The 17196-nt window shown below is 33.3% G+C and overlaps 1 protein-coding gene across 1 annotated transcript; it reads left to right on the top strand.

Moving 5' to 3' along the window:
* Positions 1–11445: 11445 nt before the first annotated feature.
* Positions 11446–16497, top strand: LOC131623364 (linoleate 9S-lipoxygenase-like). Its single transcript, XM_058894378.1, has 9 exons — positions 11446–11741; positions 13259–13545; positions 13657–13897; positions 14018–14338; positions 14446–14531; positions 14640–14747; positions 14852–15156; positions 15243–15506; positions 15592–16497. Exons 1-9 carry the CDS (start codon positions 11504–11506, stop codon positions 16346–16348), a joined length of 2607 nt encoding a protein of 868 aa, XP_058750361.1. The 5' UTR covers positions 11446–11503; the 3' UTR covers positions 16349–16497.
* Positions 16498–17196: the final 699 nt, after the last annotated feature.

Here is a 17196-nt window from a genome sequence, read left to right as displayed (position 1 = left end):
AAGTGTTGTAGAAGGTAGAAAAAGAAGAGCACTTTTTATTAATTGATTGGAAAAAGAATGTGCTTATAAATAATAGTGTTCTCAATAATTTCTTGATTTATTATTTTTAGAAAGAATTGTAGAGGGATTTATAAGCACTCTTGGTTTTTATTAGCGTGTTTAAATATGTTTTATATACATTATTATTTTTAGAAAGAATTGTATATAAAACATATTTAATAATATATACAAATTCATCATATAATAGAAAATAATACATTAATAATAAATATATAATTGAAAAATAATTTGTTGACAAATTTATCTTCCATTGCATCCTTAATTGATGGTGTATTCTTCAGCATCCTATTTAGGGATATACGGTTTCTTGGCAACTCGTAGTTAGATAAGAGGGGCTACATAAAATGAATTTACTAATAAAAGTTACATGTTCTTCAATTAACATTTCCATCTATTAGGTCATCATCAACACCAACTTTGACGTTCTTTAACATATTTAGTGGTGTTTTTAATTGTTGAATCTCCTAATTCCATACTTTTGTTACATATCTAGGTGTTTTTCTACTCTAACTCTTCAATCTCAAAATACTTTAATTTAAGAGTTTTTACTATCGTAAATACCTAAACAAAGTCAAATTAAAATATCATGACTCTCTTTTCTCGTTCTTCATAGTGAAGTTAACTTAAGACCCACCTCTTTCAATTGTGAAACATAAACATAATCTAAACTTGATTATATATAAGCTAAACATAACCAAAATAACCACAAATTATAATTTTTACTATAAAAAATACATACTTCGACGCCTACTTTCAGTGGCGGAGCCGGAGGGTGACTGGAGAAGGCCACGACCACCCCATTACTTAAAAAAAAAAATAATAGATTAAGTTGATGTGAATGATTCTATGTGTAATGCTATTATTGTGATACAAAGTGAAAAGTTCTTTTTTTCACTTATCAGTTCTGATAGCTTTATTGTTATGGTCCACAAAGATTAATCACCTAATTTATTGATTCTACCAGTGTTTTAAAAATCGGACTGAATCGGCCAGTCAGACCGAGAACCAGAAGGGTCACCGGTTTGGTCTGATTGTTGGACCAATTATGTTGTTGAACAGGTGAGAACCGGACAAAACCGGTCAAAAACAGAAAAAACCGGTGAAGCGGTGGTTCAAATGCATATCTTTTTTTCAACACAAAACGATGTCATTTTTATAAAAAAAATAAAAATAAAATATAATTATACTTTATTCAAGCTGTATTTGGAACAATTTCTCCCCTATTTACAATTGGATCTAATTCAAAATTTATTTAAATTTATATTTTCTATTATTTTATAGGGAGTGACGATTATATTTAAAATTTGAATGTAAAGAATAAACATGTGAAATTATAATATTTTGAAAATTTAGAACTTTGTAGGTGTCATGATATTTTTTTGAGACCGAGTCATCTGGTTCGATCGATTTAATAAATATATAGTTTTATAATAGAGATCGATTTATTCAATCGAGTTATTCGATTTAATCCAGTTTAGTCATGAGGTTCGACCAATGACTCAGTGATTCGACCAATGAACCAATGATTCAGTACCCTCACAAATTTGATGACCGGTCTGATTTTTAAAACACTGAATTCTATAGCTAGAACTCACATTACTATTCATCTCGGATAATACTTAATATTATGAAGGAACCAAAAAAACGAAAGGCATTAAGTAATCTGATCTATTGGTTATATTAAGAAAGTTGATGGTATTTCGAATGAAAAAGATGGATGAGTAGATGGCATTGTCTTCTAATACTATTCGTGAAATGAGAATTTGAGCTAAATATAGTTTTTTATGCAAAAAAAAAATGGGGAGCACTTTTGTTAAAAAAAACGTTCTCCTTTTTCTTCATGTGATTTTAAAAAATCAATATAGCGCTTTTGTTTAAAAGCGAACTCCTTTTTAAAAAAAGTTTTTGTAAAAGAAATTACTCTCATTTTACTGTACTTGATTCTAGAGACCATAATAATGACAAACATTCAAAAATGAAATATTTCAAAGTTCTATAACAATAAAATTCATTTGCATGGCTTACAGTTTTCAAACAAATTTAATCTCAAATTAGGCAATTTAAAAACTATTTTTCATGAACAAATCTTAAATGGTGAAACCAAAGTTAATGTCTTAGACTTATCTAACATTTAAAGAAATAATAATGAATCAATTGATGATTATATTAGTAGGTTATGTCAAATGAAAGCTAAAAGTATGGTTATGATTCCTTAATATGAATTAATTTCAATGGTTGTGACATGCATGAATTATGGAAATCGAAAGAAAATAGTTAATCAACAAATGAAAGATATGTTTCAATCGGCTAATAGTTCTAGAAAATTAAAAAATTAAATAATGAAAAAGGAAAAGTTAAAGAAACAAGAATGTTATCCTAAAAGAGATAAGGGACTATATGTAGCTTTGTTTGACAAAGAGGAAAGTATGGATCACAATTTGAATGATTGAGGTTATAGAAGTGTTAGTCATTTTGAATTAAAATCAATTCACCTTATAAATGTTCAAATTTATAACTCATAATTAGAAAAAATATTTTCAAATGCCCCTGGAAAGACTTATGGTTTTGATATTGTGAAGAAGATCTCTTCTACTTTGTTTGATTTTGATGAAGGCAAGTGTATATCAAAGAATAAAAAGATAAAGCCGTCGTGAAGATAGAACAATGGAAATCAAATAGAATAATTGGAATGATCATCATCTTAAAGGTATACATCACAATTCATTCTATCTATCTCTTTGAATGCTCAGAAAATAGGCCTCAAACATCATCTAATTTTTTTTAAAAAAATCATACATGAAAACCATTGAAACTAAGTTGCCAAATGTTGTATTTTTCATACAAATAGCAGTGATAGTCGATTACAACCTTGGTAATCAATTATCAGTTTCAAAATTTGAATATTTTTCAATGTTGAGTAGAGGTAATCAACTACACCCCTATGATAAAGGGGCATTTTGAGAAGAGATTTTCGGAACCAATGGGTGTTAGACCGCTTTTGAATGGTATTCATGTGAATATTTTGTCGGAAGAGGAAGCATCATCTTTGGAGTCCCCTTTTTCGGAGGAGGAGATTAGGGAGGTTATTTGGAATTGTGATGGAGACAAAAGTCCGGGTCCGAACGGTTACACCATGGGTTTTTACAAATCTTGTTGGCCTTTTTTAAAGAATGAGATTGTGGAGTTTATCAAGGAGTTTCATGAACATGTCGTTCTTCCCAAAGCGGTAACCGCTTCTTTCCTTTCCTTGATTCCTAAGGTTGATAATCTGACGTCTTTAGATGACTTTCGTCCAATTTGTCTCATATCTAGCATGTATAGGATTTTGGCGAAGTTGTTAGCTTCGAGATTAAAGCTAGTTGTGGGTAAGCTTGTTTCTAGAAGTCAATCCGCTTTTATTTCGGGAAGAAACATGTTGGATGGGGTGCTAGTTTTGAACGAGTTACTTGATTATTCGAAGAGATTTAAGAAGAATTGTATGATGGTTAAAGTGGATTTTGAAAAAGCCTATGATTGTGTGTCGTGGGACTTTCTTAGGTACATGCTTCGGAGAATGGGTTTTGGTCATAGGTGGAGGAAGTGGATCGAAGCTATAATCTTTAATAGTTCTATGTCCATCCTTGTTAATGGTAGTCCTACCGGAGATTTTGTTGTGACTCGGGGATTACGGCAAGGAGATCCCCTTTCTCCTTTCCTTTTTCTTTTGGTGGCGGAAGGGTTAGCAGGTATGGTTAAAGTGGCGGCGTCGTTGGGTGAGTTTAAAGGTTTTTCTTTGGATACTAATTCGAGATTGGAGATTCTCCAATTTGTGGATGACACCGTTCTCATTGGTGAGGATTCGTGGAATAATTTATGGTCTTTTAAAGCTATTCTTAGGGGTTTTGAACTTGCTTCGGGTCTCAAAGTGAATTTATCTAAGAGTAGACTTTTTGGAGTTAATCTTGAGCCGGAGTTTATCCAAGCGGCGTCCTCTTTTCTTTGTTTTGACATTGGTTCTTCTTCTTTTGTGTTCCTTGGTATTCCGGTAGGAGTTAATCCGAGGAGATGTGCGGTTTGGAGACCAATTGTGTCTAAACTCAAAAGAAGACTTGGAGGGTGGCATCACAAACATCTTTCTATAGGAGGGAGAGTGGTTTTATTGAATTCTATCTTGTCGAGCATTCCCATTTTTTTGTTCTCTTTCTACAAGGCTCCGACATCTATTATTAAAGAGTTAATGTCTATCCAACGCTCTTTTCTTTGGGGGAGTAGTGAGGAGAAGAAAAAGATAAATTGGATTTGTTGGGAGAAGATGTGTAGACCGAAAATAGAAGGAGGGCTGGGGGTGAAACATTGTGGAAGATTTAATTTGGCCCTTTTGAGCAAGTGGAAATGGCGGATCTTGAACGGTGAAAATTCTTTATGGACTAACTTTCTTTCTTGTAGGTATGGAGATATTAAAAGAGCAATGCTAAGAGAACCTCTCTTCAATCCTAGGAGTAAGGTTTCTCTTTGGTGGAGGGATCTTTGTGCCGTTGGAGAGCTTTCCTCGAACAACACAATGAATTGGTTCAAAAATCCAATCTCTTGCAAGCTTGGATCGGGTAATTTATTTGAATTTTGGCTTGATCCTTGGTTGGGAACTACTCCTTTTTGCACTCTTTTTCCGGAGCTTTTTCTTTTGATGGATGACATTCATAGTAAAGTGGCGGACTTAGGCGAATGGAATGATGATGTGTGGGAGTGGAAATCTCTTTTTTCGGGCGTTTGGCTTGTCGGGGCAGCCGCGGATCAATTGGAGTATTTATTGAATCTTCTTCATTCGGTTTCTCCTCGGGGTGATGTCATTGATCGTTTTGTTTGGTGGAGGGACGTTTCCGAATTTTCGGTAAGTAATGCCTATAAGGCGTTATGTTTGAATTTACTTTCGGAGCCTATTTTGAATTCTTCTACATCTTTGGCTCTTTCTCTTTTATGGAATACAAAAGTTCCGAGTAAGATTCATCTTTTTGGTTGGAGGTTAATTTGGAATAAGCTTCCAACGAAGATGGAGTTATTTAAGCGTGATGTGCTAGGTTCCATCGGTATGACGCTTTGTCCGTTGTGTGTTGATGCTTTTGAGAATATAGACCATCTCTTTTTTGGTTGTAGAATTTCCTCCTTGTGGTGGGATCAGTTAAGTTCTTGGCTACGGTTGTCGAATGATATCTCTTGTACTACAATTGTTGATCACTTGCTTTGGTTAGAGGTCTCTTGTAAAGCGGCACTCACATTGGACTTGGGATGGTTCTTTGGGTTGGTTTTTTGTTGGGTAATGTGGAAATGTAGGAATGATATAATTTTTAATAATCTTGCGTTGTCGTCTTTTGATGTTTTGGGTAGGATCAAATTGCTCTCGTGGGATTGGTTATTAGTTTTTTATAAAGGGCTTGTTAATGACTCTTGGGAGGATTGGTGCAATGATCCTAGGCTAGTTTTTTGTTGATGGTTTGAGGGGTTTTGTTCCCTTTTCTTGTTGTAATTGTTGTATGTTTGGGTTGTAGCACCCCTAGTGCTCTTAATTGATTCCCAATTTTGCTTTAAAAAAAAACTACACCCCTATGATAATCGATTACTACCTGTGAAAAATACACCTTTTCACCAAACAACATCGTTGTAATGCATGACAATGTTTCATAGAACATTTTCAAACTTTTACATCCATTCGTAGAAGTTTCTATGGGTGTATATAAAGCAATACATCATAAAATGAAGCCCGCCTCTTTCAAATCAGTTTTACATTATTTAAACATTCTTTTTAAAGTGTTCATCCTTATTTCAAGTTTTTGAAATTTTGCATATTTTCACATATCTTAAAAAGTTTCAATCCATATTCTGAGCACTCAAGTAATATTAGTTTTAATTGTGATATAAGAAAGAGAAGTCAATTTTACAAGTGTTAAATTTTGAATTCAAGCCAACAAACAACTTCTTCAAAATTCTCAATAAAGTGTGAATACTACTTATTCATCAAAGCTGGGATGAAAAGTAATTATTTAAGAGAACAGTTTTCTTTCTTTCTGGTTGTGTTAGAAGATTGTAAGATATAGTTTTGGTGTGAGACTTGTACACAAATTTCTAACAAAGTGGATAAAGAAATAGGGAGACTGGACTAGCTTTCGGTTGGTGAAGGTGAACATGGATAATTTGCTTGTGTTATTTACTTTACACACATTTAATTTCCAGCACTTTTACTTTAACATTCATAAACTGGTTAAGTATTCTTAACATGGCTTTCGAAAAATTTAACATGTTAGCATTTAGGCGAGAAAAATTCAGCATGCCTAATTCACTCCATAGGTTGTATCTAAAACTTACAATTGGTATCATAGCAAGGTTGGGTAAATTGCTCCTAGATCCATAAAACATGGATTCCACTAAATCATTCTTATGAGAAGGCATTAGTAAAAATAGACCACCTTTCTTTACCGGTAAATGTTACGATTTTTGGAAAATAAGAATGCAAATGTTCCTTGAATCTCATGGTATTGATGTATGGAATGTCATTGAAGAAGGACCATTCATACCTACTCATAGTGTTGAAGGTGTATAACAAACCAAACCTAAAGAAGCATGAAGTGAATATGATAAAAAATTATATATGATGAAAATGCCAAAAACATTCTAGCATCAGTCTTAGAAATGGATGATTTCTTTAAAGTTTTAAATTTCAAAACATGTAAAGAAATATGGGATACATTAAAAACAACACATGAGGTTATGAAAGAAATAATAAGATCTAGATTGAATAACATCTCTCAAAAATATAAAATATTTAGAATGCAATCAAGAGAAAAGATTCTAGATATGCAAAAAGATTCACCCATTTGACAAACCATCTACAATTATTGAAAAAACATTTACAAATAGTGAATTAAACTTAAAAGTTCTAAGATCCTTAACAAGAGCATGACAAGGTGATGACAAATTCAGAAAAAAGTCTATTAAAAATGACATCGACAATACTTTTCGGAAAGTTACAAGAACGTGAGTTAGAACTTGGTCGATTGGAACAACATGAAAAATAAAAAAAGAGACATAAAGGTATCTCCTTGAAAGCCGATTCAAATATGAATCAACAAGAAGATAGTTATGAAGGAAATGATGACATAACTCTTCTAGTAAATAAATTTGGTTTATTTGGCAAATTCTTAAAGCAATACAAGCCAATAAGATTTAGTCAAGGGAAGAGATTTGTAAGGAATAAGGAAACACAACTTTAAATGAAAAAATCAGTTGCTTTAAATATGGAAAATAAGGGCACATCAAGGGAGAGTGTCCATCTTTCTAAAAGAATAACAAATTTAAAGGAAAGAAGGGTACAAGACCAAAGAAAGGTTATGCTAAAGCATTAACATCTACTAACTACATAAATAACGAGTATTTTTTTTTGCACCAGGTTATAAACATTATTGAGTATATCGTTAGCCCCTTGCATACCTAGATTGACCTGCAACTGTTGGAGGCTTTAAAGCATCTCTTGTTCGGGAATTATTGGTTGTGAAGGCAGCTACATCGAAGTTTGGCCTTGTAATGGATTCATAAAAGAATCGTAAATTGGGAAGATTTAGAGTGTGCCTTGGCCGATTGTCAAAGGGACTGAATCTTGCAGTGGAAGAGCAAGAAGAGAATTCACTAAGACAGGATTGTCTTCGACCATAGAAGGAAGCTGAGCCTCCCTCGCAAGATCAGGAACATTGACTATGGAAGAGATCACATTGGCGACAGTGCATTTTATGGACGATCGAGTAGTTCTCGATGTTGTCAGTATTTATAGAGTTTGATTGGTGATTTGTGTAACACCCCAAATTCTACCCGAAAATATCATGCAAGAAATAAGAGTATTTTAAAAACTATCAACAAGCATTTGGGATATCGCATTTACTTCATATAAACAACTCATAAACAGATACATAGCACTTTAATCTCAAAGAAGCACAAAACAACTTATAACAACTCTTAGACAAACCAACTTCATTTTAATATGCAGCGGAATCATAACATTCGGCTTTATAAACAAATCATCTTATTTAATCGGAAACAACTTCAAACATCATAGTACTTCTCATTATCCAATTTGGAACTCAACAACTAAAACATGAACAACATAGAAACAACAATATAGACAATCCCCTGAGTGCTACGTATCAGAGCTACACACCAATCGGACACGATGAAGCTACAAACTTCCATAGCTATACTTGAGTACCTGCCCATTTCCCATGGTAGGGGAAACATCAGCAGAAGGGGTGAGATATCAAACATTATAAAGGAAAGTATGATAATACATATAGCAAAGGTAAAATCATACACAATTCACCACTTCTCAATATAAGCAATTTGCATCACAACAATAATGTTAACTATCAACTATAACAATGTATTCAAGTTTACAAGTATGTCATTCAAGCACATAATAACATACACTTCATAATCACAATGTAAATTAATACAACTATCAGCAATGGCAAAACATGGTTCATATATTCCACATATATACATATATCATTAATACATATATATATATATATATATATATATATATATATATATATATATATATATTCACATTCTCATCATATATGTTTCATTTACATATATCACATCTACACGCATCAATAGTTCATATCAAATGAATTCAACTTCGCAAACTATGCATTCACACATCATAGCATTCACTTCATAAACACAATGATTCAAAATGCGACTCAATATGCGACTCAACTATGCATATGCATGTGGTACCAATCGGAGCTTCAACCCCCGTCACCAATTGCCCAATTCAGAGGCACAAGGCATAAGCCTTCGTCACTAGTTTGCCAATCCAGGCCGTCACAGAGTATGCATATGAAATGTGACTCGACAAACAAGACAACCCAACATACTCATCACAATCACATATTGTCACGAGGCATAAGCCTATATCACAATCAATTACCATTTATACGAGGTAATTCACGTCACCATAATATTTTATCTTCACTTAGTCACAAAATCATCCTCACAAATATATACAACATCACGTATTCACAAAACCGTCACAAATATACAATTCGCATATCATCAAGATCATTACAATTATCATCATGTTTCGGCACATCGACACAATTACTCAATTTCACATATTAACACAGTCATCGCAATTATCATCATAATCCACTAAACTAACGAAAATTAGCTAGGATTCATACCATAAGGTTAATCACATAACAGTGCACAATAATAATCATATTGGCAATCACAACATTATTCGCAACAAAGGCATCCAAACCGAAATCACAATTTTTGGTCAATTCTCAAAATAATCTCAATATGCCAATATATCAAGTAAATCAAATCGACTTTCAATCATCAACTAAATCAATTAGAAATAATGTTAATTACCAAAACAACATCATTGGCATAACAATATATTATGCTCAACTTGAATATTCAACCAAAACACAATTACGGTCAATTTCTCAAAATACTGTAATTTACCGATAAACCGAATAATTGGTCCAAGTCCAAGTATATTCCAATCACATAGACTTATTGGAATTAATTCAACTAATAATTTAATTATCCAATTAATAATCAAACTATATTAATTTCAATTCAACTATTATATTTCTATTCCATTATTTTCCAATTCTACAACAAAACCCATTATTTCACTATCAATGGTTTACCCACAACAAACACAACAATCTAATACACATAGATTATCAATTGCACACAACTTATCACATTTATATCATCACATTCCAACAAATCATCAAATATCCAAAATTGCAACATAGAAGAAGATGGATATCAAAGTATAGAATCAAACTCACCATAACATATTATCATACAACCCTTTAGAATGAAAGAACCCCACCCTTACCTTGGTAAATATGAACTCTTTCACCATAGCTCTAAGCTTTTCTCCAAAAGAAATCCTTTCTAACATCATTTGGAGACACACCTAAAAACCAGCTCGGGAATCAGCTTATCTGACGAATTTAAAACCCTCAAAATCAAAATCGCTCCGGTCAGAACTTACCTCCATGGGTCAGGAACGTTGTGTCCAAGTACCGCAACGATCCAACGGTTGGATTGAGAGATACGTCTGTTTTTCTAAGGTGACTCTTTGCTGAAACGTAGCTGCGAAAATGGGGTTTCTTCTAGCTTTTCTCTTCCACCATTGTTTTCTTCCCTCTTGCCTCTTTTCTCTTCTTCCTATCTTTTCCCCCAAATGAAAATAGTAACCTCTAAAACCCTAACCTTCTCTTACTATCTCACTTAAGTCAATTGGGCTTAACCCACCAATTCATCCATTATGTTTCTATCACTTAGGCCCATTTAGTTATATCTCTCTAATAACTCAATTAAGTCAAACAACACAAACACTCACATAATTAAATACTTAAATAATTATTATATCACATAATAACTAAATAAATAAGTAATTATTAAAAACACCAAATAATATAGTTACTAATATAATTAATAAAAATATTAATAAAAATTGGGATGTTACAATTTGAGCGGGAGAATAAGGGATTGGAGCTAGCCGAGTTATAGTGAAGATAAAGTGTTTCTCATGAACTTTTGCGAGAATCGGGTGTCGATTGCCACAGACACCGCCATCGTTCCATTTAAGAACGATAAATAATTGATAATGGAGTGAAATAGAACTCAGATGTGGTGGAGCAAACTTTCGGTACGACGGAGCGAAGTGGATCTGCAAGATTATCACTCTAACATCCAAGTCAGTGAATGAATGAAGACTAATGTAAGTGTGAGGGTGAGTGAAATACATTAGTCTCAGCGCATGAAGAGTTTTATATATAAAGAGGTCGATTAGAACCTCTCCCGCTTGATCCGAAATTTCGTGCAAATCATCGTCTAATTAGATCGACGGTCGGTTAGAGATCAAAATTGTTTGCTTCAAGCTTGATTGAGGTCACGTCTATATCTTTGCACATTTTATGTAAATTATTCCTCTTGGTAGAGAACAACAATTGAATTATTAAATTAAGAGTTCAAAAAATATTTAGACAAATCTTAAATCAAGACAAATATTTAAATTTGATGACATATATATTAATTTTTAATTAATTAAATATTATATATTGAGATACTAGTATAAGTATGGTTTAGAATATGTGTTGTTGGGACTTTAAACTTATATAATAATACTTAAAACAGAGACATCCCCAATCAAAAGAATGATACAACTAAGATATATTATTATTTTATTTCCCACGAGACATAGATATAGTCTAGAGAGTATTTCACACGTGTTGCAAATGAGTGGCTCAAAAGAAAGATCATAACAAACCTTCATTATCCAAACACATCTTCCAACTCTATAAATAGTGAACACTTCCTTAGTAAAAACCCATCAACATTTCTCTCATTCACCAAACTAAACTCATTTGTTTAAGAACTAGCAAAGATGTTTTCAGGTGTAACAGGTATCATCAACAGAGGCCAAAAGCTGAAGGGAACAGTGATTTTGATGCAAAAGAATGTGCTAGATATTAATGCTCTCACTGCAATTAAGAGTCCTACTGGTATAGTGAGTGGTGCATTTGGTGCCATTGGTGGTGCCATTGGGACTGTTGTTGATACTGCTACTTCATTTGTTGGACGTTCTGTGGCTCTTAAGTTGATTAGTGCCACAAGTGCTGATGGTAACATAATAACTTCTTTCTCAATATAATGTTAAATAATCATCTTTATGATAAATCTATAATAATGCCATTAAGCTAAAATTTATTATTTGATGCTCATACACAGCATATTTTAATTTAACTAGAATCTTAATGGAAGCTTCTAAAAAATTGAACTTAAAAAACTATCTAAATAGTTACATAAAATAAGATATACTTCTCATCTCATAATAGATTATGTTATATTTGCCTAAATAATTCATTCTAATTGACATTTTTTTTTACTTTTCATGTATTATTAATATTTTTTTTTTACAATTTTATCATTTATCAACTGTTTTTTTAAATCACTCTCAAATGATTATATTTCTTATAATAGTGGTAAACACTGTAATATTTACCTAGAATAATTTGATAAAATCAGTATTTCATTTATGATGTTTATTTATTTGTAAAGTTGACAAATATTATTATATATAATGTGGGACGGAAGAAGTAATTTATATTTGATTAATTATGTAAGAAAAAAATATTTAAAATAAAATATGTTTTATTTATTTACACATTATATATGTTTTTGATCTTTATAAAATCATGATCTTTTAAATTTAATATATAACATGTATAATTTTTTTAAATCGGTTTTAGTATTTATCTTTTAATATAGACTGATTTTGCCTTTTAGGCCTTGCCAAGAAGTGAAACCACTCAGATATTTGTAAAAGTGATAATTATTTTCACTCAAATATTCATAAAAGATAAGAATTTAATAAAGACAAACTTATTGAGACAATTAAATAGAAATTAAAAATGTATTCTATTTTGTATATTTTAAAAAGAAATTATTTTATATTAGTTTCTATTTTTAGAAATGAATTACAATGTTGTCAAGTTGTGTGATAATAGGGTTGAGATCTCTTTCAGTCCCTACTTGTAGGTGATTTTGACTTATACTCATAAAGGAATTCATTTCTCACTTCCAAATTTATGAGCTCTAACAGAGTCACCCACCAGCAACTATGTTCTAAGATTAGCCTTAGTTTCTTATTTTCATATATAGAAATAAATTATTTATCTAAGTTTTTTGGTAAAATTTTTTTCGATTTTTATCATTAAAATTTTTTAAAATAACCACTTTGATATAAAAAATTTAATTTTAATAATCAATTAACCATTTTTACTAAAACAATCCGGATTATTTGAGTAGAAAAACATTGCTATAAAAAAATAAAATAGATTTTCAATAGCTAGAACAAAGTTAACCATTATGAATTGATTTGGTAGTTAAGATCTGAGATTTAGAAGTGTGTTATTCTTTAGATCTTATGTTCAAATTATGTTTTGAGTCGATTTATACATAAATTTTACTCGGACTTTAGTTAGACCTCTGCTAGTGAACGATAATGAGTTTACCCTCCGAATTAATTGGTTATTTTACTTAATACCGAGTTTTAAGAAAACAAATAGATATTACAAAGTTGTTAACTAGAGAATCATAATTTCTGAAACTGAAAATCTACTTTCTGAAATTTGTGTAGGAAGTGGAAAAGGAAAAGTTGGAAAGCAAACATTTTTGGAGGGTCTTCTTACCTCAATACTAACATTGGGAGCAGGGCAATCTGCCTATACTATTCATTTTGAATGGAACAGTGATATGGGAATTCCAGGAGCATTTTATATTGAGAATTTCATGCAACATGAATTCTTCCTTGTGAGTTTGACCCTTGAAGATGTTCCCAACCATGGAAGCATCCACTTTGTTTGCAACTCATGGATTTACAATGATAAGAAATATAAAAGTGACCGCATCTTTTTCGCTAACAAGGTAAGAAACATATTCAGATTCTTTTGAATCGTTAAATATTAATTTTATTTATCGTTGATATAATTATTTCTCAAAACATGACACCATCAAATCGAATAAATATAAATGTAGACGTATCTTCCAAATGAAACACCGGCTCCATTAGTCTACTATAGACAAGAAGAACTGAAGACTTTAAGAGGAGATGGAACTGGAGAGCGCAAGGAATGGGATAGGATCTATGATTATGATGTCTACAATGATTTGGGCGAGCCTGACAAAAACGCTAAATTGGCTCGTCCAGTTCTCGGGGGATCCAGCACCTTGCCTTACCCTCGTAGAGGCAGAACAGGCAGAAAACCAGCTAAGAAAGGTTAAACCTTATGTTCTATCTAAGCACTTAAGTCTTTTGTTGTTCCAAATAGTTTCTAAATATGATTTTAGAGATGGTGCTAGTTTTGCCAACACATCTTTTGCTATGATATGTGTACAGATCCTAAAAGTGAGAGTCGGAGCGACTTTGTTTACCTTCCAAGAGATGAATCATTTGGTCACTTGAAGTCGTCAGACTTTCTTGCTTACATACTCAAATCAGCATCTCAAAATCTCATACCTCAATTAAGATCTGTGGTTACATTACAACTCAAGCAACCCGAGTTTAACACCTTTGAAGATGTGCGCTCACTTTATGAAGGTGGAATTAAGGTACCTACCAATTTTCTTAGCGACATAAGCCCAATACCATTGTTCAAGGAAATTTTTCGATCTGATGGTGCAGCGGCCCTTAAGTTTTCAAAACCTAAAGTGGTTCAAGGTATACATTAGTCACACATTCCTTGTCTTGTCATTATATATACAAACACGAACACGATAATAGAAACTAGAAAGTCACTGATCTTTCAAAAAATTTAATTTGAGCAGTTGATCATTCTGCATGGATGACTGATGCGGAATTTGCAAGGGAGATGATTGCCGGTGTCAATCCACACATCATCAAAAAACTTGCGGTAAACTTGATAGTTTAACATTGTTTATGCTACATCAAAAGACTATTTTGTCTGTTTTTTATGCTACATTGTAATCGCTAAGCTTGTTGCTCGATATGTTTAATGCAGGAGTTCCCAGCAAAGAGCAAGCTAGATAGACAACTATATGGTGATAATACCAGCACTGTAACCAAAGGACATTTGGAGCCAAACATGGGTGGGGTCACTCTAGAAGAGGTAATAACACAATTTAACATTACTATGAAGAATTGATGCTATTACTTTTTTCTAGAGAATTGATTCGAATGATCAATGTGACTTAATTATATTATGTTGAATAGGCTATCCGAAACAATAGGCTGTACATCCTTGATCACCATGACACGGTATATCCATATTTGAGGAAAATAAACGCAACCGACACAAAGGCCTATGCTACTAGGACCTTCCTTTTCTTGCAAAACGATGGAACTTTAAAGCCACTGGCTATTGAGCTAAGTAAGCCGCGTCCTCAAGATGATAGTTATGGCCCTCTTAGTGAAGTTTACTTGCCTGCAAGTGAAGGTGTTGAAGGTTCTATTTGGCTACTTGCAAAAGCTTATGTAGTTGTAAATGACTCTTGCTATCATCAACTTGTTAGCCATTGGTATGAAATTCCCTAATGAGATTTATACATTCAAATATAGTTTATCTACCCTGTAAGTTATTTATTGATATCTACAAGTATGACAGGTTGAATACTCACGCTGTTGTTGAGCCGTTCATCATAGCAACAAACAGACACCTTAGTGCGGTTCACCCTATTCACAAACTTTTGCTTCCGCACTACCGTGACACAATGAACATAAATTCACTTGCGAGAAATGTTCTGGTCAATGCTGAGGGTATTATAGAATCAACATTCTTGTGGGGAGGATATTCTTTGGAATTGTCTGCTGTTGTATATAGGGATTGGGTTTTCACTGAACAAGGACTACCTAATGACCTACTCAAGAGGTAATGTTACAAAACATTAGATCCTAGATATTTCATCAGCTAAATAGATATTGATCTAAAAAAGTATATTTCTTATGTTATGCAGAGGAGTGGCTGTTGAGGACCCTGCTTCACCACACGGCATCCGCCTTTTGATAGAGGACTATCCTTATGCTTCTGACGGACTAGAGATATGGGCTGCTATCAAGTCGTGGGTTGAAGAATATGTGAGTTTCTACTACAAATCAGATGCTGCTATTGCACAAGATGCCGAACTCCAAGCATTCTGGAAAGAACTTGTAGAGGTCGGTCACGGTGACTTGAAGAATGCTACGTGGTGGTTCAAAATGCAAACTCGTAAGGAGCTGATTGAAGCATGCACCATCCTCATATGGATAGCTTCAGCACTTCACGCAGCTGTTAATTTTGGACAGTATCCTTATGGAGGATACATCCTTAACCGACCAACTAAGAGCAGGAGATTCATGCCTGAGAAAGGTTCCCCTGAGTACGAAGAGCTTGCTAAGGACTACCAGAAAGGGTACTTACGGACAATCACACCGAAGAACGATACCCTTACAGACCTAACCATCATAGAGGTACTATCAAGGCATGCTTCTGATGAACAATACCTCGGACAGAGAATCGAAGGTGACCTCTGGACTTCTGATTCTGCGCCAGTAGAGGCCTTCAAGAAGTTTGGAAAGAAGTTGGCTGAAATCGAGGAAAAGCTCGTTCAAAGGAACAATGACGAGTCATTGAGAAACCGATATGGACCAGTGAAGATGCCATACACACTGCTTTATCCTTCTAGTGAAGAAGGATTGACTTTCAGAGGCATTCCCAACAGTGTCTCGATCTAAAAACTATATGGTTGTTGTATTATTACTATGAATAATCGGTGAGAAGGAACCCTATTCCCTCATCCCTATGTATGGTTATGTTATTATGCATGTTTGTTTGATTGTTGTGATTGTATTTCATCAATAAAAATTATTATTATGTGTGTAAACTTTATATTTTCAGAAAATGAATCATAAACATTGAGGCTTGAACAAAGCTAGCAATACAAATATGAAATATTGCATCACAAGAAATTGATAAAACCTGAAAATTTGAGATTTTGGCGCAAAATCTTTGAAAACGAATGTTCCGATTTACAGTTGCTGGCTGCATTTATCTTCATTCGAATTTAACTCTCCGAATACCAAATCTATACCCTAACCTTATTTCTACTATTTGATCTGCCATGGGAAGTTCTAACCGATTTTTCGGTTGAGTTTTCTGATTACAGCAAAGAAGCTTGTGAAATGGAATTAGGAGTTACTCTATCACTATTTACAAAATTATATTATATATTTTAAAAAATTATAATGTAATTAATGTGAATATTTTATATGTAATTTGTTAAGAGTCCCACATCGGACAATATATGGCCTAAACATGTCCTTATAAGTGGGGGCAATCCTCACCCTACAAGCCGGTTTTGTAGGGTTGAGTTAGGCCCAACCACATTTCTTAACATGGTATCAAGAGCCTCGTTTAAGATCCGGTGGGCCACCTTCTATGGTTTCCGCTATCGGGCCACCCACCGTTCATTTCCACGCTCCAGTTGTCTAGTCCTGGGCGTGAGGGGGTGTGTTAAGAGTCCCACATCGGACAATATATGGCCTAAACATGTCCTTATAAGTGGGGGCAATCCTCACCCTAC

The sequence above is a fragment of the Vicia villosa genome, unplaced genomic scaffold, assembly GCF_029867415.1.
Source record: "Vicia villosa cultivar HV-30 ecotype Madison, WI unplaced genomic scaffold, Vvil1.0 ctg.000060F_1_1, whole genome shotgun sequence".
In the NCBI taxonomy this organism is placed as follows: Eukaryota; Viridiplantae; Streptophyta; class Magnoliopsida; order Fabales; family Fabaceae; genus Vicia; species Vicia villosa.
This window is presented reverse-complemented; position numbering and strand designations above follow the sequence as displayed.